At 39.2% G+C, this 20,822-nt stretch overlaps 1 protein-coding gene across 1 annotated transcript in view; it reads left to right on the top strand.

Annotated features, from left to right (window-relative positions):
* Window positions 1-20,822, top strand: part of RSF1 (remodeling and spacing factor 1) — a 60,028-nt gene that overhangs the window by 12,457 nt on the left and 26,749 nt on the right. Inside the window, exons 2-5 of the mRNA XM_084227070.1 lie at window positions 12,404-12,495; window positions 16,805-16,897; window positions 17,526-17,731; window positions 19,691-19,848. Of these exons, the coding sequence (XP_084083196.1) occupies window positions 12,404-12,495; window positions 16,805-16,897; window positions 17,526-17,731; window positions 19,691-19,848 (549 nt within the window). The remainder of the gene's footprint in view (window positions 1-12,403; window positions 12,496-16,804; window positions 16,898-17,525; window positions 17,732-19,690; window positions 19,849-20,822) is intronic.

The following is a 20,822-nucleotide window of genomic DNA, read 5'->3' as shown; positions in this document are numbered from 1 at the left end:
TGCTGTTTTATTTTGAAAGCATGGATAATTCTTCTGAAGTAAAGATAGATGGCTCCTGTTTGACATATTCTTACATATAGATGCAGTCTTTTTTAAGAGGCTACTGATTAAGGTGGTTGACTTGGCGTTCCAGAGCAACCTTATGTAGCATGACCCAGATAGTAACTCTCATGCCCAGCCCTTTCTTTGATGTTATTCTTTGTGGCAGGAGGAATCAGGTGAGGCATGGAGAATGTTTTTAGCCTTTGCAGTCTACAGCCCAGCATGTTAACACAAACTGATGTTACCATTGATCTTTGTTCTTGCTGTGGAGGGGCTTTGCTTTCTGTCCAGCCCTGACAACCCTATCTGGCAGAAGGCTGGCAGAACATGACGGGGTGCATCTCTCCAGCCGAGTCAACCACTGAATGTGAGTCAGTGTCCAGAGGGAAAGCACCATCATAAACCTTAAACTGATTAAATAACAGGAAGTTGGTTAGAAAAATAGATTATTTTTTATTGCTCTCTATATATACTACTATATACTGTAGTATAAATAAAGTAGAATTCCTAATTTCTTTTAATTTTTTTTTTATAGCGTGGGCAATTAATCTCATTTGCCAAGAAACCAGAAGGACACGAGTTGTTTTTAAAAAGATCAAGGTGTAAGATGGCTAATTCAGCCTAAGGGGAAACACTGCTGTCGATAAAATAGTTTTACCAATGGGCAACAAAACTGCAAATGAAGGAGAGTTGTAAGTATATATTCTAAAGGAAAATGTTTATAACAAATACGTCCCAGAATATTTAAAATTACCTGTTAGCTCAACAAAATACTCTAGGTAGTATTGTGATAATTCAGGAAAGTATGCCTATTTACAGGGACGTGGAATTTTAAGATTAACAAAATAACAGCTAGCATGAGGAGTGGGCAGAGAATCATACTAAAATTGGGGTATATATTATTTTGAGTATATGTATCTACCTCTTATTTTGTTATTTGCTTGTTTGCCTCTGTCTTGATTTTAGTGTTCAGTGGTGGCAGCTCCACCTTGAAAGATAACACGGAACGTAGCGGGAGGAAGACTGCATGGCAGCTTATCTTGTTGACATCAGAGGACATTTTTAAAAGTATTCAAAGCAAGGCTCCTAGAGTTTTGCATTCCTTTTATATTTTAAAACCAGAAAATGATGCACTGAATGAAACTCAAAAGTAATTGAGATTTAGATGCCTTTCACATGTTCTGTAATTGCAGCTGATTGCTGCAAATTATTATTGAGGTCAGAGCGCAGAAATATTTAGAAACTGATAAATGTTGAGTTGTAGTGAAAATATTTAAAAATTAAACTAAGAACAGGAAGTGTCTTGCTTTTATGTTAAGCCAGGCTCTATGAAAAGGTGATTTAAAGCTAACCTAGGGGCAGGTAATTTTGTTACATGAGCTGTGGGGTTTTTTTTACACACATTCTGAAACAGCAGCTGGTGGTCACTGTGACATCGAGTGATATGCACCATGGCTCATCATTTTCTTTTCCGAGTGCCGTCTCAACCATTTCTGCTGATCTGTGTGGTCTTCTTTCTGTCTGTTTTGTCTTATATGGGAAGGGAAGGCTTTGATGGCAGAAGTTCTACACTTTCAGATTCTGTTGTTTGGGTTACTTTGTGGCACTTTCCATCTGTCTGTAGCCCAAGCAGCCAGGTTCTTCCCAGATCCTGAGAGCATCTAGCTGTGGTTGTGTAGGTTGGAGGGTTTGTATCCTCAGATGTGAGGACTGAGTGATGGCAGGCATTATGGAAATGCGAGCTACAAATCCAGTGTCCCTTCAGGCTGTTACCCTTGTCTTACTTTCTAGCTCAGATTAAAAGTTGTGTAAGAGGTGGCTGACAGCAGCTGAGCCCGAGTTACTCAGGGGCAACAGTGCTGCCAGTCTGGCAAAGGAGTCTGGGGCTTTGAGGCTGCCTGGACACACAAGAGATCATGTTGACCCTGAAGGTAACAGTCTTGGTTCCCCTGGGAAGCTGCAACAGCCCCACAGTTACAACCGTTTCTTGCAATTAAAAGAATTATGTTTACAGGAGTAGGTATTTTAATAGTGTTGACAGGTCAAAACATGAGTTTGCTCATAGAAATTCATACCTAAGAGTTGGGCGTTTCAAGGAATGAAGCTTCTGTGAGTCTTCACTTTTTACATGATTTGGTTAACAGCTCTCCAGAGGACATAAGTGGTTTGCTTTAAGTCTAAAGCAGTCTTCATTTTAGATCTAGGCTTAAGGAAGTTGGTGAAAATCACACTGTGTACTAATTTATGTACTACTAGCACTTTGACAGACAACTGTCTTGGACAATTCTGCTTCTTAAATTTCTATTCTTACATGCTTCCTGGGTTTTATGAGACATAATGGACAAAAAGCTGCTACTAATTCTGAAATTATTTAAAAGAACCCTCAAATTTTGTGCTAATGGGGTTAAAGTTGTAGCATTCTTTGTTTGGGATCATGAATTCATCTGTAGAATGACTTTCATCCAGCCATGTGACTGCTACCTTTCACGGAAATCTTTGTCAGCTGCTAGAAATGTTCCTCTGTTATGATTGTTTTGTCCAAGTCTCTGATATGGTGCGTCTCATTCTGGCTATCTGATATTTTTGTAAATTATTTTAAAATTTCACTTGTACTGCTGATAGATTAATGAACTGATATTACCTTGGAGCAGAATAAGCATGCAGTTACTTATTTCCAGCTGACAGGGAAGCATGTTCTGCATTGCAGAATGACTTGAGTTGGCTTCACCTTCAAAGTTTACTTATCCTGATCCTTAAAAAAACCTCATGCTCACATAATGCTGCTGCCTGTGAAATACCAAATGCTTACTGAATAGTACTCAAATGTTTCTGCACCAGTTCATTGCTGCCGGATGTTTTGAAAAGCATAAAATGTGTCTTTGCACTGTAGTTTTTTTCTTTTACTTCTTTAGGGTCCAGTACATAAAAAATATTATGAAGGAAATTATGGTTTCTAAGACTAGGTTTTCAAAAAAAAGGTATCTGCAATATTTGACAGCTACTGAGGAACTACAAAGAAATATTTAGCTGTTGCTATGGTTGAGTAAAATTGTTGGAAGATGAAAGATAAAATGGCGAATCCCTGAGTATAAATGAGTTTTATTTGAAATACAGGTTGGATCACCAGTCACTAGAGAAGAAAACTACTATTTCTAGAATTAAATCTGAAAAAGGACAGAAATGTCCTTGTAGTATATCTTACATGATATGTGGAAGAGGATAAATATTTGGGATTCTTTGGTGTTGTGGGGCTTAGTTTTGTTTTTTTTGTTGGTTGGGTTTTTCCATCTGAAGAGAAGATTGAGGAATTGTAACCTTGGTAATGGAACTTGCTTTAGAAAAGTGAGTTTCATTCAACCTGAGTTTTTTAATATTGCCATTTTATTCAAGTGAGAGATGTGGGAGAAGGTGGTTTTGTGGTATAATCAACATCCTCCCTCTGCTAATGCTGTTAATATTCACACTTGGACAGTACCTGAGAAATGTGGCAAAATTGACACCACAGGGACATTTCTAGTAACAAAACAAAGTAAAGGATTAAAATGCATTTACTTCTTTTCATATAGTGGAGTGAAAAAGGACTGTTATTCAACTTTTCCTTACAGAAAGAGTTAAAAGCAGCTTGTTCATTATATGAATAAAGCTAAATAAAGCTGACAGCTTCTTAACTACTCATGTATACAACTCTATGCTCATGTGTACTAAACACTTCACTTAGTTCACTGCACTGAAGATGCTTCTAGTTTAACATAGCAGGATATAAGCTTTCATCTGAAGGTAAATGCTGCCATGCTTAGACATTTGATTTTGTCTGCTGGAAGTGTTTGTGCACAGATAAAGTGTAGGAGCTAGAGTCAGATCTGCAGTGGTAATTCTCTGTTTAATGGGGAGCGTAAGAGCTTAGGGAAGGATTTAAGAACAACATGTACCCATCCCCAGTATCTGATAATATTCATGTATCTTTAAGACCTTCCCCCACTGGAAGAGGTGGTTTTCACTGGAAGAAGTTGCCAGACACTCTATAACAGAATTAATCTCTTCAAGTGTATTTAACAGAGCTCAGATGTTTTACTTCAGGATGGGCTGACTCTTCCTGAAAGTGTGTTTCTCTCTATGGGTTGTAAATGGATTATATGGAATTAGCTCGGGTGTCAGTATCTACATTTGTAGATAACTGTCCAGGTGCTTAGATGGATCCTGCTGCTATGTTGCTGCCCTTTCCTATTTTTAAAGGCAAAATATTTACAAAATTCTGGAAGTTTAGTATAGGAATGAAAATTCAGGCTCCTTTCCACAGGAGTTAGAGCATTTCTTTTCTGTCTTGGCCACCCTCCTAGGAGGGAGTTGTAATTTTGATCTGAGAGTGAATGAAGACACTGAATTAAATTTTACCACTTCAATGGCTGTGCAACTTCTTAGTGTTAGATCAAAAGGTGAGCACGGTGAACATTGCCATCCCAACTTCTTTTGCTTGCATCCTTTCTGCAAGTGTGAGCCTCTGTGATTGTAGTGGCCAGCAAGTGCCTCAGTCCAGAACCACATCGGGATGTAAATCCTCCTTTTGCTACCAATATTCCCAGAGAGCGGTTGTGCTTCCAAATATGTGCCTCTCTAGCATTTCTTATGGCAGAGTTGGATCAAGCCCTCGGATCAACCTGCTTGTTCTTTTTGTTAAATCTCTTAACTCCACTTGTGCTTTCTGTAGGACACCTTTGTGCCTAGCACAAGTAGAATGGGCAAGTGCATTCTGCAACATGCTCCAAAGGTTGGCTCCCAGTGCCTGAACTGGGCATGTTGATGTCACCCACTGCAGCTCATCTCTGCCTGCTTCTTCCAGTGGAAAAAACCCCAAACTACTGAAATTTCTCTGAAGTGAACTTACCCCAGTGTTTCCAGAAGCCATGGAGATGCATACTTGCAGTGAGGACCTGTGAAGCACACTAGAGTCTACTACTAAACTGTAGTCTTTACTATCACTTTTCACCTTTGTCATACCTACACTTTATTTGAGAATTGTAATTAACACAGTTCAGGGCTAAGGAAGGAAATTAGGAGGATTTTCTGTTTATTGGTTGTATTGGAGACTGAGATGCATCAGCAGGCAAGAGAATCCTGAAGTAATTTTAGTTTCCTCTTGTATCAGCTACCATGAAGCTAGAATGAAAGATACCTGTGCTGTGGTGTCTTTGCTTTCATGGGGTGTGGTCCCAGCAGTTTCCTTCAGCGTTTGCATCTGCCGAAAGGAAGGATCAGCAAGTTAAGTGCACTTGATTTTAGACAGTAGAAATGTACGGTGATGTCACTGCATGTGAGTTAACTGCCAACAATGACTACCAGTGACAATTTCAAATGTTTTCAGTACCTGTTTTTAAGGACAATCTGTTTGCATATTGCTGCCACGGTTTGATTTGTCTTACTCTTCACATGTCCTAAGTTTGTAGACTGGAGCCCATTTTTTATCCAATACATTTTTTGAGTCAGTGAACTGGGCTTTCATTTGCTGTCTTTCCTGGACTATATTCAGTTTCTAAAATAGAAATTTTTCTATGTGCTATTTTTTCCTGCATTGTTTTCAAAGTAATTTTCTTTTTTTCTTCTACCTCCTATTCTTTTTCATTGCACAGTACAGCATGCTTTTCCTGCTAAAATTTATGCTTTTTTCTAACATCAGTGCTGCCTTTGTTAACCTTTCTGCTGTTCCTTATAATACATTAGCTTAAAAGGTCCCCAACATTCCTAGGCACTTAATAGCCAAAGAATGAAATAGGGGGGCTGTGAAATATTAAGCTATCTTCTGTCTGCTAAAGGGCTGCTGAAGAACAGCTCTCCAGTGATTTTGTTTACTTTGATATAGCCTTTAATTCTAGCTTCAGGAGTTATGCTGATGACAATGAAAGTGATTTTTTTAAATCTCAGTTTCATGTACAGTGAGAAGGTAACTGATGCTTGTGTGAGCATTAGAAAGCAAAGCATAATCAGCTTGAACTGCAGACGGGGAAAGATTATAGAATAAAAGATATGGGAGGAAAGAGTGCTCAAGGTGGTGCTGTGGGTTTAGGAAATATCTGCTTCTCAGGAAAGGACCCGATGGTGTTGGTTGACAGCCACTGAACATGAGCCAGCTTTGTGTCCAGGTGGCCAAGAAGGCCAGTGGCATCCTCGCCTGTATCAGCAGTAGTGTGGCCAGTGGGACCCAGGCAATGACTGTCCCCCTGTAGTCCGCACTGATGAGGCCATACCTCAAATTCTGTGTTCTGTTTTGGGCCCCTCAGTAGAAAAAATACATTGAGATGCTGGAGTCTGTCCAGAAAAGGGCAACAGAACTGGTGAAGGGTCTGGAGCACAAGTCTGGTGAGGAGCAGCTGAGGGAACTGGGATTTTTTATTCTGGAGAAAAAGAGGCTGGGGGGACCTTATCACTCCACAACCGCCTAAAAGGAGGTGGTAGCCAGTTGGAGGTTGGTCTGCTCTCCCAATTAACATACAATAGGGCAAGAATAAATGGTCTCAAGTTGTGCTGATAGTTTGGATATTAGGAAAATTTCTTCATGGAAAGGATTGTCAAGCACTGGAACAGGTGGCCCAGGGAAGTGGTGGAGTCAGCATTCATGGACGTATTTAGATGTGTAGATGAGGCACCAGGGGTCATGGTTTACTGCTGGGACTTGGCAGTGCTGGGTTGGACTGATATAATGAGGTCAGGATGCAGCTCTGCTAGCCAGGTCTGTTATGCTGGTGATGCAACTTACTGAAAGAACTGGGGGTAGAAAAGGCATTTTGGTCCCAGTTGAGAGCACTTTCCATGTTGGTCATGATTCGTTTGCGAGCGGTGGTGAAAGAGGTGGTGTGCTGGGTTCCTTACATGGGAATGTGTAGGAGGGGGTTTACCAGCAGGATAAAAATCTTACCTTTGCTGGCTAATGTTAGTGACCTGTGCTCTGAATAGTCCAGGTAAGAAGAGAATCTTCTAATACGTATTTGTAAAGACAAAAGAGGTAAAGGTTCTCAGATATTTGTGTGAAAATGATCTAGCTGGTGAGCATCCAGATTTCAAAGTACTTTCCTAGGATAACAATGTCATTTAAATGTGAGCGTGGTTTGTTTGTTTGTAATGCCTGCCAACAATCTTTCTAGGAACAGGATATAAAACTGCTACCTGGTGACTTGTTCGTTCTGTTTTGATCTGTGGTTTAATTACAGCATGTTTAATTGCTCTTTTCATTCACTCAGGAGGCAGAGCAGTTTCATTTTTTCCCTTTCCTGTGCGTTTGTTTGGTTTGGTTTTTTGTTTGTTTGTTTGTTTTTGTTTGGTTTCGTTTTTTTTTTACAGGCACACAGTTTGGTAGGATAATACTCATCAAATGACTCAGAAAATAAGATATTTAGATTGTCCTTTCAAACAGGAACAACTGCTCTTTTTCTCATGAGGTCACATGATTCCAATTTGTTATTTTTATGCCAAACTTGCTGTGTGAAGATGAAACGCCTTAGTGCCACAGTTTTTTTATCAAAGGTTTACTGAATTTTCTTGCTTGGGCTCAAACTAGGGAGTTTTGTCTTTCTATGTATTTATCATGCCAAGTTGATACCAAGCCTGCCATTTTTCTCTTATCTATAAACTTCTGTGAATAACTAAAAGGGTCTCACATTTTCCTTATACTGAGTTAAGAAACAAGTTAGATAGTTCTTCAAGAAGAATATTTATTTTATAATAAACTAGTGCTGGTGCCAAAGGGGAGATGCTGTTCCCTTTCTTTTACTCAGCATTTGCTAGTTGTTTAATGAAACAGATGAGGGACTTCTCTTTGGTTGAAACTAATCTAGAAGACAAGATGTTTGCTGCCTCAGACTGCTCGTGGGACTTCAGACTTCACACAGAAATTAAGAAGACTATTAAAGATGTTGGAAATGTGATCACATGCCTGTTGGGGATTCTTGTGCCTTTTGTAAGGGATGCAGCTGACTGGTTTTAAGCAAATTTATGCCTAAGGACCTGTCTGTAAAGGGAATTAACTTCATGGTTAGTGTGATGGGCTAAGTGGTAAATTATGATAGAATGGTTTGTGTTGGAAGGGACGCTAAAGATCATTCCAGCCCACCCTGCTGTGGGCCAGAACACCTTCCACCAGACCACACTCCTCCAAGCCCCATCCAACCTGGCCTTGATTACTTGCAGGGGTGGGGCATTCACTGCTTCTCTGTGCAGCCTGTTCCACAGTCGCCACATACTGACTCTTTACTGATGTCTGAGGAGATGCTCTTGCCTTTGTCTGTGCCTCCAGGACAGCTCCCTCCGGCACTCACAGCAGAGCGATTTGAGCAAGGTGGAAACTGTCTCCTATTTGCCATTAAACTCCATGCAGGGTGCCAGTAGCTAATCCAGATCAGCTGTGTGCCGGTTGCTGAGAGCTGCCTTCCCTTAGCAGAAAGGAGGTGGGAGATCATTAATGATCTCATCAATCTCAGCTGTCCTCTTGCTCACTGTGTTGTTATTTGACAGTGCAGTCATAGTGTGCAGAGGTAATTTTGGTCAAGGTAGAAGGATGAAAAAGAACGTATGGTTAATGGAAATATTTGCCATGTATGTCTTATGAGTCATTTTATTTCCTCCACTTGCCAAAACAAGTTAGCATGGAAAATGGTTTACTAGTGTAACTGGGAAGACCTGTTTGTGTTCGTGAAGCATGAAAACTGCCAGCAGCCTTTGCATCCCAGAGTTTTATTTTTTATTCCCTCCACCCCAGGACCCCCAGCACTAAGAGTTCAGTGTTCTCTTCCTGGATCGCAGAAGGAGAGTAGTAGGCACAGGCTTTGTAATCCCCATCAGCACCAGGTGCTCTGTGCACATCATGGTTCCAGTCCTCCTCTCTGTGTCCAGCACTCCAGATCTGCTTTTTTACCAAGGTTTTTTTGTTTATAATAATTTTCAAAATAACAGGTTCCCCCATCCTCCTTCTGGACTCAGGACTTCGTCATATTTTCTGTTTTCATCCGCTGTTTCAGGTTTTTTTAGGTGACTTCTAAGCCTTTTCATTTTGGCAGGGAAAATGGGGTGAAATGGGGTTATGGTTACATGAGGAGTTGTCTTTAATCTGTGGTTGTGTAGGTGTTTGAAAGTTACAGCTTTTCTAGCCAGCTGATGGTGTTTTCACATGTTTGTATGTTTTCTCTTCCATTTCAATTATTCTGGTGTTCCTGAATTTATTAGACATGTGGCTGATGTACAGGATGCTCTCTGAAATGCTGGAATAGACAGAACAGTGTTCAAAGGACACTTGTGTGAGGCCCAGATGACAACCTCCCCTCCAGGGAAGTGTAGGGTTTAACAAATGGACTGAACTCCACCAGAAGCTTTATAATTGTTTATGGTGACTCATTCTTCCTGGATTATGACTTCTTCCTATGAAAAGTATGTGTTTTTGAATATCTAGCAGAATGCACCATGCTTTAATTATAGCCGATTCTTTGAAATATTTGTACAGCACTTCTGTAAAAGAACAACTGCTATTAGCCCTGTGCACAGTCCTGGTGTTTTCCCAACTGCTTAAACATGTTCTGAGAAGGTCTTAGAGAACTCCTGTATTACTTTCCAGAGAGATCAAAGTTTTATAAAAGTTTGAGAATGTAATTCATATTTAGAGGGTTTTTAAAATATGCTCCATCATGCTTTTTTGACCAGAACCTCACACACAATGGCAGTTATACAAGAAGGATGCTGTGTATTGTTCCTTATGTGAAATTTTTACAAATGCAGAACATTGTTACACAAGTTCCTGAAATGAGTGATGCAGGTCCCACATGAATGAAGATGAAATTTTACAAAGGAGATAGTTGTCTGCTGTTGTTATTTGCTGAAACCAGCCGGCAACACAACCCAAAATAATTATGCTCATTCTCTTTGGTGTCATGTTCTTTCTCTTACATATAGGATAGAACAATTTTGTAAAAATGATCCTTACTGATGTCTCAATTCAATAAACTCTTGTCAGCTAAGTGCTTTGGGAGAGATTTGCCACCACTCTTTAGCCTTCCAAGGCCATCTCCTTAGCTGGCGTTTTGGACTAGTCAGGTGTACACCCTGTATTATTTACAGTTACTTTGGATATAATACAGTTTGTTTCTCAGTCCTGACGGCTTCTGCTCCTGTGGTTATTGGGGCATGTGGCTGGTCAGGCTGCACTTCACACACTCCCTAGAGAGCAAACTAGACATCAGTTTTCTTTTCCAAACCTCCTGCCTCCTTCATTACACCAGGTGTGTAGTGTGGGATTCCTCTCAGCGAAGGGAAGAGGCGAAAAGCCGGCCTAGAAATCCAGTCAGTAATATTGCATAATACATGAAAAGCATCTTGAAAGGGTAGTAAACAGAGAATGGATATGAAGTGTTCAGTGAAATTTGTAAAAGTAATCACATTGATGCATTATGAAGATCGTAGAAATACAAGAGCTGAAATGCTGAAACTGAGACAAGTGGCATTTCTGTAGATACTAACACAACTCATGGAAAGTGCTGATCCAAGAGCATGCATATTGCTCCAATTTTTAAAATTTTTCATATTCTCCATTTTTTTTCTCACACTAAAGCTCTAGCACAGATTTTTGTGGTGACTGGAATTTGATTAATTGAAACAAATCACATGTGCTTCTTTAAATTAGGATTCCTATCAGTACATACCGGTAAAAAGGTCTGATTAAAAACAAACAAAAAAGGATGTTGAAGAAAAGCTTTGATTCAGCAAGATTTTGAATACTCTGGCTCAGCTCCAGAGAGTTTAATTGTATGACTTAAAATAGATAGAATTGCTCATGTGTATAAAGTACTTTGTGCTTAATTTTGTTGTGCCAGCTGCTTGGCACTTATGGGGGTTAAGACCTTTGATCTTGTTCCTTTTAAAATAGGTGTTAGTTCAAGATCATGAAAAGCATCAGTTTTCAGAAAAAGCAAGGAGAAGTACTAGGCGTCTTCAGTATGTAATGGAAATATTATATGCAAATGGAATGAAAAAGAACAAGCCAGGACTTGTTGCTTATGAATTATCTATACTGAAAAGAGGTCTCTTTGAGGATACCAGGCTGGTACTTTTTACATTTATTTATTCAAGGAGTTAGTGTATGAAATTTCTTTATTTCTAAAACACCACAAGCATTTTCATCAAACTGATTTTTTAGCAACTCACTGTTCACTTGAAAGTTGAGGCATTTGATTGAAAGACAAGGAAAAGTTGGGTGGATTCAAGCTAGATATTGAAAAGATTCACAGAGGTAATGTATAAATGAGTAAAAGAACAAACATCTCAGTGGTATCTACTTTAAAACAAACACATTTGATGTTCCAGCTGTTTATCCTGTGTCAAATAATGCTACTGGACCAGCAGAAAAATCATAAATTAGAAGAATAAAAATTATTGGGTTTAAAGCTTTCAATGCGTGTATGCATGAAGTACTGAAAATGCTTTTAGAACATAAAATTGTATGCAAAGAGTAGAGAAATAAATATACTTGAAAAGTTAATTTTTCATATTTTTCTCAGCAAGTTACAGATGAGAAAGCTGATGTCCCTGGGCATGTAGAATTTCATTAATAATTATCAATTACATATTTCTTAGAAGCTATGCTACTCATTAACTTATAAAATCAGTGTTCTGCAAATTTGCCACTTGGTGGTGCCAAATTGATTTATAAATCGCAGATGTGAGCTGAGAAAAGCTGTTGAAGTTGTTTCTGAGGAATGTACACTAAGAGATACATAAATTTTCTTGGAAAACTGATTTTGGGACAGCACTGGTGCAGCTGTACTTGGCAGCACTTCTGGCAACCATTCCTCAAGCCCCATATCTGAGGTACCTCTCTGTCCCTTCAGTACAAGAGAGAGTAAGTGTATAGCAAAGCTGTATCTGTGAGAGCAGAGTTTCAGGAACATTTCTTCCATACCATGCACCTGGAGAAAAAAAATTTGGATCCTGTGATATTCCAGGCATAGTGCAGAATATGGATTGGTGGTTTCTGGAGGCAGCTGCAGGTGTGCTGCTTGCAGTATTTTTTTGTTTGACTGGAGTAGTTCCTGTACAGTTGTGGTTTTAACACTGTCAGAATTTCCACAGGTTTATCACTGAGCTCTATATCCTTGAATTGAAGGGTGATGATTATCCTAAATGTAAATCTAAACAAAAAGAGTCATGATTAAATTTGCCTTCCTCCACCTCTCAGTTGCAGGGCAGCTCTTCAGCAGGCTTGAAGTTTCTGTTTTATTAAAATGTCTTAGTTTGTCACAGTGTTTCAGTGTTATCAGTGTTTAGCATTGAAGAATATTTGCACCAGACTTAACGACTCCTTTTTTTATTTTTCTCTCTCTCAATACTACAGTCCCAAAAGAACTGGTGGAGCTTCACTTGAAACTGATGAGAAAGATTGGGAAGTCCGTCACAGCAGACAGATGGGAAAAATACTTGATCAAGGTACAGTATGCATGTTGTGTTATTCTGCAGTGCTGGAATATGGTTGTGATGAGCAGTTGTGTGAGCAAGCCCTAGTATGAGCTACAGGAGCCTTGGGCTGTGCCAGCATCAACACGCATACATCAGATCCCAGCTTAACTTGCAGTCTGCCCAGGCTTGTGGGAAAAAGGTCTCTGAAAATAGGCATAATCTTCTGCATGTGAAAGAGTGCCCACCCTCAGAATTGGCAGAAAAATACTTTCTTGTATATTAAGGCCCTAAATAAAGAAGATTTAGTATCCTGCAAATGGATTAAATTGAGCAGAGGTTTATACAGTAGCAGTTCATCTATCACTTGTATATCACTTGTCTGAATATTATTTAATTACTGTGATTTGGCTGATATTCATACAGGAATCATACAGAGGTCTTGTAGCATGTGTTAATAAAAAAAGAAAGTATTGCAGTGATTTATATCTGCATGCTCAGAATCGCACAGCTAAGATGAAAATGTAATTATGCACCAGTGAAAATAGAGCATCCCATTGTTTTGCATAATTCTGTCTTGGTATTTTAATTGCAGCTGTGTCTTTGTTGACACTTTACATACAAATAGTTTCCAGTTTAAATGATTTACGCTGCTTCAAAAAATAAGAATATATGGGTATTCAAAATTAATAGGCTACCATTTCCCCTCTGGATATGTTCCATGTGTCTTTTAATATGCAGAATTGTAATCTTGTTATTGTCTGTGCGGCCGTGATCATATCTTGCTTAGAAATACAGCATCTTGGTAGTAGCAACTGACAAATAATGGCACTTGGCAAATCCAGCTGCAGGTGTCCCCCTTAAATGTTGTCTGTAGGCTCTACAGAGGTATGAATTTGTCTTGACGTCTGTGTACCCTTTAAATGATGATGTGTTCAGGGCTGGGAATGTCTTGAGGAATAACGTGCTGAAGGGCGTTTGTTAATTTTGACCTGTTAACCAACTGTAAAGCACTGATAATAATCTTTAAAAATAGTAATGTAATAATTTCTGTAACTTTTGTGTACTTTGTGTATTACCAACTACTGTGGTTCCTGAATTGTGTTAAATTCCTTAATAAATCCAAAAACCATTGCAGCAAACTGAGAAAACCCAACTCTGGTTCATGAACTTATGTACCCCACTGGAGCCACTTACCAGTTTTGTGGTAAGCAGAAAGCAGGGCAATAAAACGAGTTTGAGAGAGTAGTTTGGAAAAATCTTCTTCAAAGCAGTTTGGAAATTCTTCTACAGGGAAGCAGTAAGGAAACCCTCCCTCACACCCCTGTTGAGACCAAGTAAGTGTTAATAAATTCTACTTTGCTTAACAGTCTCTAGAGCTAACTTGAAGCTTATTCTGGCCAGGGGTTCAAAGGAACCTTGAAGAACAAAGGAATTTGAATATAACTAATTAGAAAGGTATGCTAATATTGTCCCCAATTCAAAGGAGTATGAGTAATTTAGAAAAGCAAGAAAGAGTATTGGGAATGCCAAAAAAGCCAGGAAAAACTGAAAAGGTGTGGAACAGCTGAGAGCATTTTTCCTTGATGCCTGCAGCATTGCTCCACATATTATTGATGACACTCTGGGAGGCAAAGTTGACCTGCTTTTCCTTTGTTTGAAACTACTGATGTGTTGCTTTGATAAAACAGGGCCTTGATATATTCTAGATGTTCCTATTTAGGCAGAAACTTTAGTGGAGGGCATTCAGACTTACATGCTCTTAATATTTGTGCATGTATGTACTATTATCTTTTGTTTATATGCCAGCTGGTTATAAAATGTGCCTCACTTGACTGTTGTGCATATAAAGAGTATCATAAAAATTGTCTCTGAGCTGTGGCTGGTATTTTGACAGATGGATATATTTTGGGATAGGGAGTGAACATGGTAGTTGAGAGCTCTTTTCCTTCCCTCTTCTGGTGGTGAGCCACCCAAGCTGGATCCACCAGCATTTGCACTAGTTCTTTATGGAAGAAAATGGTTGTAGGTCTCTGTGAGTCTGACTTCCATCCTCTGCACAAGGAATGTCTTGCGGTCATGTGTGGCTGAGGTAAAGAAATGCCTGGTCCTAAGCATTCCAACAACCAAGAGGGAATGTCCAGCTTAGCTGATTTTGAGAAACATGTAGTGACATTGCACTGTCTCCTGACAAAGTGCTTTACTTAACTATTGTCAAACATAACTTACATTTTTATACAGAGAAGATTTCTCTGCATTGCTCCATCTGAAACCTTCAACATAAAGTCAGCACATTCTGAACACATTTCTGATTGTTAGCATTCAGGTGTTTGTAGTCCCACCCAAGGAGACTCCTCTGTCTAGGAGACTCTTCTGCAATGTTCCTGTTTTCCTTGTTTAAAGTGAGCATTTGGCATGGTAATGGTGTTGGATGCCATCATAGATGCTTTGGAATTATTTGAGAGAGATGTTTCAGCATTTCTTGTGGGGTGGGAAGGTGCTGACCACTCTTAGCATGCAGAAGCCAAGAGTTTCTGCAAGCAGCAGCTTTGTGATCAATGTGAAGCATCCTCTCTGGGAAGGCAGAGACTAAGATTTCAGCAGAGCCTGGATCAATGAGATGCGTAGTTCAGGGTTGTGACAGCACTTGTCAGGAGAAAGCACAATTATCTGGTTTTTAATTGTTGAAATGTAGTCATTTCAGTTTGAGCAGATGCTTCATCAGCTCTGATGTCTCGAAGCTTTTGCTTTGACAGTCACACACTTTGTAGCACATGAAGCTTCTCATTATTGCTCTCATACTTAATGACTAAGTAATGAACAGCAACTGGCATATGCCCTGAGCAAGGGTTTTGATATAGAATTTCCCAGTGTTCTTCATATTACATGGTTGAAAAGGAGAGAGAAAGTAGAATAGCTTCATTTTGTGAGTGAGCAGTGATTGTCTCCTGCTGTGAGCTTTGGCTTGGCATCAGAGAAGTCCCTGTGTAATATTCCTTAACCTCAGAGCAGGAAAAACTGCTCTTCAGCAGGATCCCTTGTGACCAGAGTGCTCTTCACTGTTTTCTGTAGGTCACAGCTTAAAGTCATGCTTTATGGTGTGCCTGAGCTAACCTAACTGTGGGCTTACCCTTGTGCCACCTGAGAAATGGTGTCAGTACTGGGGTAGTGGAGGGTTGGTAGTGTGGCTGTGGGGACAGGGGAGGGGCAGCAGCCCCTTTGCTTGATTGGAGCCCAGGTGGAGTTTTACATTATGAATCAGTTAATCTGTACCTTTGGTGGGTGAAATTCAGGATTAGTTTTGCTGCTGTTTCCAGAGAAAGCTGCATTCAGATGTGATTGGCAGGTTTCTAAGTAGCTTGGTAACTGTATCATATTAATAATAATTTGTTGACTGGGATACTGCATTGTTCTGATTGAGTCTAGCCTTGTAGACTGAAGGGCAGCAGCACCTCATGCACTGATTTGACAGTTGTCATTCAGCAGTGGCACTTCAAAATAATTCCAGCTGAAGGTGTAGCTGTGATCAGCTTTTGCCTCCTCATGGATATTTCCACTGGAATAGCCTCACTCACTGGAGATCCCACGGTGTGTCCTCAATTGATAAACAGCTTGTCTCTTCTCTGAGAGTTAGCTTAAGCACGTCTGAGTTATTTAGGAGGAGAGGGAATTTCTTCTTCACCTTTATTATTCGAGCTCATGCTGATTCAATCTATTTCTCCTCTACTACTGCTTTTTCTGGTGATGGAATTTTTTCCCCCATATTGGTGTGGTTGAATTTATTTGCTTTAAATAAATTGAAATTGGCTATATTTAAAATATTTGTCAAGCAGCTTGAAGCTCAAGATATTTTGTAAAGAGTGCCAATTCCACAGTGTAGAGTGAGTAGCAGTTGCATTTGTTATCTGCAGTACAGTTGAAGGACTTAGAGGGCCCCAAGAGACCCTGGCAACTTGTCTGCTAAGTGCTGCAAGGAGTTATAATAGGAAGTCATGACTGCTTGAGAGAATTTATATTCTAAATAGACAGAAATAGAAAAATCTGAGATTTGTGCACAGCAAAGACATTAATACCTTCCCATTCCAGAATCATGCTACCTAATTTAGGATGTTTAGAGAATGTGGTGGTGATCAGGACCTCGATGATCTCCTCTTCTATAAAAATTCAATGGCACTTGCTAACATGCCTCAGTTTTTCTTGTTGTTTTTCTGTAAGACTTTCTGACTGCAATTCCAAAGAGATCATGTATAATTAATTATTGTGGTAAGGTACTACTAATAAAAAAGTTTAAAGTTACTTTTTTCTCCTGACCTCAGAAATATGCTTATTTTGTTTGTAACAGATATGTCAAGAATTCAACAGCACTTGGGCTTGGGAAATGGAAAAAAAAGGATACCTAGAAATGAGTGTCGAATGCAAACTGGGGATTTTGAAGGTACACATTCATCATCTAAGGTTCTAAATTACTGCTTCCTCACTCACTTTAAAGTCTTGCAAACTTAGCTTGGCTGAACCATAAGTGTATATATTAAATATAGAGCTGATCTGGAACAGACATAATATTATTAATTGTAGTGGGATGGACCCAAACCACATGTAACACTTTGTTTGCATATTTTTCACACTTTGTGTGAAAATAGTTTCATACATACTGCTTTGTCAAGAGCTCTTGACCTTTGTGATACACACTTTGAAATGTGTTTGTTTCCTTGCTGAATTCCAAAGGCTAAATGGGACTTCATCTTTTGTGGTCTTGACAAAATTGTCAGGGTTGGTTCCAAGTTATGTATGGGTTCTATTGTGTAATGAGATAATTTGTGCTAGGTAATAAAATTTGAGAATAAACTAAGCTACCCAGGTTAAAAAAACCCAAAACCAACTCAAACCCTTATCTCTCATTTAAAAACAGCATGGTCTGGAAAAAACTTATAGCTACAGCTGACACACAGATCCAACATTGAGAGGCCTAAAAACAAGTTCAAAATCACACTGCAATGAAATGACCTGATTTTCTTCTTTCTGTTTATATTTTTGATATCTTACCGGTCTTTTTACCTTTTCAGTATCTCTGCGAATGTCAGTTTGATGACAATCTAAAGTTTAAGAATATCATTAATGAGGAGGATGCTGACGCCATGCGTCTACAGCCCATTGGTCGGGACAAGGACGGCCTCATGTACTGGTATCAGCTGGATCAAGAGCATAATGTCAGGATGTACATAGAAGAACAGGATGACCAGGATGGATCCACATGGAAGTGCATTGTTAGGTATTCCTTTTTTTTGTTTTGCGGGTTTTTAGCTATTTGTGACTCGGGCTCAGAAACGTATTTCAATAAATCTTTATTTCTCACACAGTAGGATTCAGGACAGTGGGATTTTCTGCATTGACATCTATGTTCTAGTGAAAAATCATGTACAGAAGTAACTCACAGTAGGCACCATCACGTAGTTTGTTTCCTGCTAGTTCAAGCTACAGTGAATATCTAGAAAGGGTAGCAAGAGAAGACTGTCTTGAGGATGATGGCTCCATATTCCTTACTGGCCAGCCAAATGCCTTAGAAAACAGAACACTCTTGCTTCCTTAACTTCTGCTTTGGTAGGAAAGCTTCAAGTGGACAGATTTGTTCTTGGGGGTATTATATTGCAATTACTCCTGTTGGAAAGAAGCTATAGGAGGCCAAGGAGATGCTCGGAGGGCTGGAGTACCTCTCCTGTGAAGACAGGCTGAGAGACTTGGGATTGTCCAGCCAGGAGAAGAAAAGGATACAGGAAGAACTCAGAGCCCTTTCTAGTACCTAAAGGGGCTCAGGAAAACGGGAGAGGGATTTGTTAGAGAGGTGTGTAGTGACAGGACGAGGGGGAATGGCTTCAAACTGACAGAAGGCAGATTTAGATTTGTTATTACAGGAAAGTTCTGTGAGAGTGGTGAGGCAGCAGCACAGGTTGCTCAGAGAAGCTGTGGCTGCCCCATTGCAGGAAGTCTTCAAGGCCAGATTTGATAAGGCTTTAAGCAACTTGGTCTTGTAGATGTCCCTGCTCATGGCAGGGAAGTTGGAAGGGGTTGGTCTTTGAAGGTCCCTTCCAACCCGAACTCTCTGCAGGTTATTTACACAGCTATGACTTGAGTAACTGAGGGAGTCATACAGAAATATTTAAATCACTATCAATAGGCTGTAAAATTATAAGCATCACTATGAGTTACATGCATACAGCTGTTGTGGGGGAATAAAGTAAATGTGCCCAGACAAACAGATTAAGAGCTGATCCATGCATCATCCATCTCTTCCATGCATTATAGACTCCAAAATTCATTGCCAAAGGAAGAAACCAGGGTTCTGCTGGGAAGGTTCTAACACTCCACACTCACAGCAGAAAACCACAGTAATGCATTAAGAAATCTGAAATGGTTTTAAAACTCGTGAGACTCCACATATTGTGGTTGTTGCAGGCTTCCTTTCTTTCTGTAAACCCGGGAAAAACAAATTGCTGAACACTGACTTTGAAAAACAGATGTGAGAGCCTTATTATTCTAGTCCATTAAGAAAGCAATGACTGTTCAGTCATGGCTCAAATACTTTATAAATTAAGGTGGATTTTTTTTAATAGTTGGATGTGTGTTTTGAATGAGGAGTTACAGTGCACTGAGATTCACTCTCAGACAGATGTGCACCAGTGATTTTGCTGTCATAACTTGAGTTGATGGAGTTTTCTAGACAACTTGGTGGTGTTGTTTGTTTCATGTGCTAAGGATAAGCACTTGCAAAAAGTATCTAAATTAATTTGCTGTTTGCTTTTGCAAATTTCACTCAGATGATATGGTTGCTTCTTTCTTTGGTGCATGAACAGAGAGCTGTAGTTTGTTCCCTACTAAAAGAGAAAAAGAAATAGCAAAGAATAATCGGTGATGGTTAATGAGAGGGTACTAAATAACAGAATAATACTAGCAGCTTGGATCCAGACTGAACAGGAATTGAGTTGAGATAGTTAAGTAGATAAGGTCCTTGCAAAAGCAATGTTTTTATTTTGGTGTGGATAAATTGAGAAGTTTCTGACTGCAAAGGTGCAGCCACTGGTGCGACAAACATTTCAGTTTGCTTGTGTTTTCACTATACAACTCTATAAGGTTTTCAGGGTAATTAATTTAAGCAGATAATGTTTGTTTACTCTTCATGAATCCCTTTGGGGTAAGTAAGTGGCTTATCAGACAGGGTGTTTTTCTCTTCTAGAAACCGCAATGAGCTTGCCGAGACCCTTGAGCTCTTGAAAGCGCAAATTGATCCTGCTCTGTTGAAAAACAACAATTCTCAGCAGGAGAATTCATCACGTGAAAGTCCAAGCATAGAAGATGAAGACACCAAAAAGGGCGAAGAAGCAGCTACACAAGGTTTTCTAAGCCTTCTTTTCTCAAAGTTTGTTTTGCTGTGGCAATGTTAGAATTTTCAGCCTCACAGAAAGTTCCTGTGTTAGATGAGGACTTTAGAAAAGCAAATCAAGTAAATATTGAATACTTTGAAACTCTGAATATATTTGGAGGTTTTTCAGTACATATTTAATCTCAAACACTTATTTATAGAAAGAGAGCTGTGTAAAAAATGTTTATTCAGTTGCTTTTTTTTTTCTGCACATTTTGTTTAATATTGTAAATCCTCATTGTTGTATGTTTTTGTGGAGCACTGAGCCGCTGCCAGGCTTCTCCTGTTTTAGTAACATTAAAATTTGAAAAAGAAAAGAAATCTGCTTGTGCAATGCCATGATTGAAATCAAGATCGTATTGGGTGTGGGGTTTATTCTTGCTTTTGAGTTAGAATCAGAAAAATGTAGGTTATTTCCTTAAATGTTTCACAGTTGACACAATATTTCAAGGAGACATGAGCTTAAGTTAAACAATTTAAAATGCTATAACATTGTTGAAGTGAGGCTGTCCTTATCTGCCTTCATTATATTGTTATTAAAATCACAGAATTATTTAGGTTGGAAAATATCTCAAAGATCAAAGCCAAGAACCTTTTTCCTTCCATATTATCATGTCATTGCACGTATTTAGTAACTTGCCTGACTTGTTGGTTTGTGCATTGGTTTTGCTAAGTATCAGTCAGCCTGAAGTATTTGACTTTTTAAGAATCTGGTCTTCTTTCAGGTCATGAAAAACTAGAAGCCTGTTATCCCAAGTAATTTTAACCCAGTTTTACTACCTGGTCTTATTATTTTGTTAAAATGCAGGAAAATATTTTTTCACAATCAGAAACAATTTTAAGTATTCTAGTGTGTTAGTCAGTGTTTCTACAAATGTGTTGAAGTTAATTGGATATGTGGAATTAGCCAAGGCTTGTCTTGGTTTTGAGTATCAGAGAGAAGAAT

Source organism: Fringilla coelebs (assembly GCF_963513975.1).
Source record: "Fringilla coelebs genome assembly, chromosome: 2".
NCBI lineage: Eukaryota > Metazoa > Chordata > Aves > Passeriformes > Fringillidae > Fringilla > Fringilla coelebs.
Note: the sequence above shows the minus strand (reverse complement) of the source record. Positions and strands in the feature narration are given on the sequence as shown.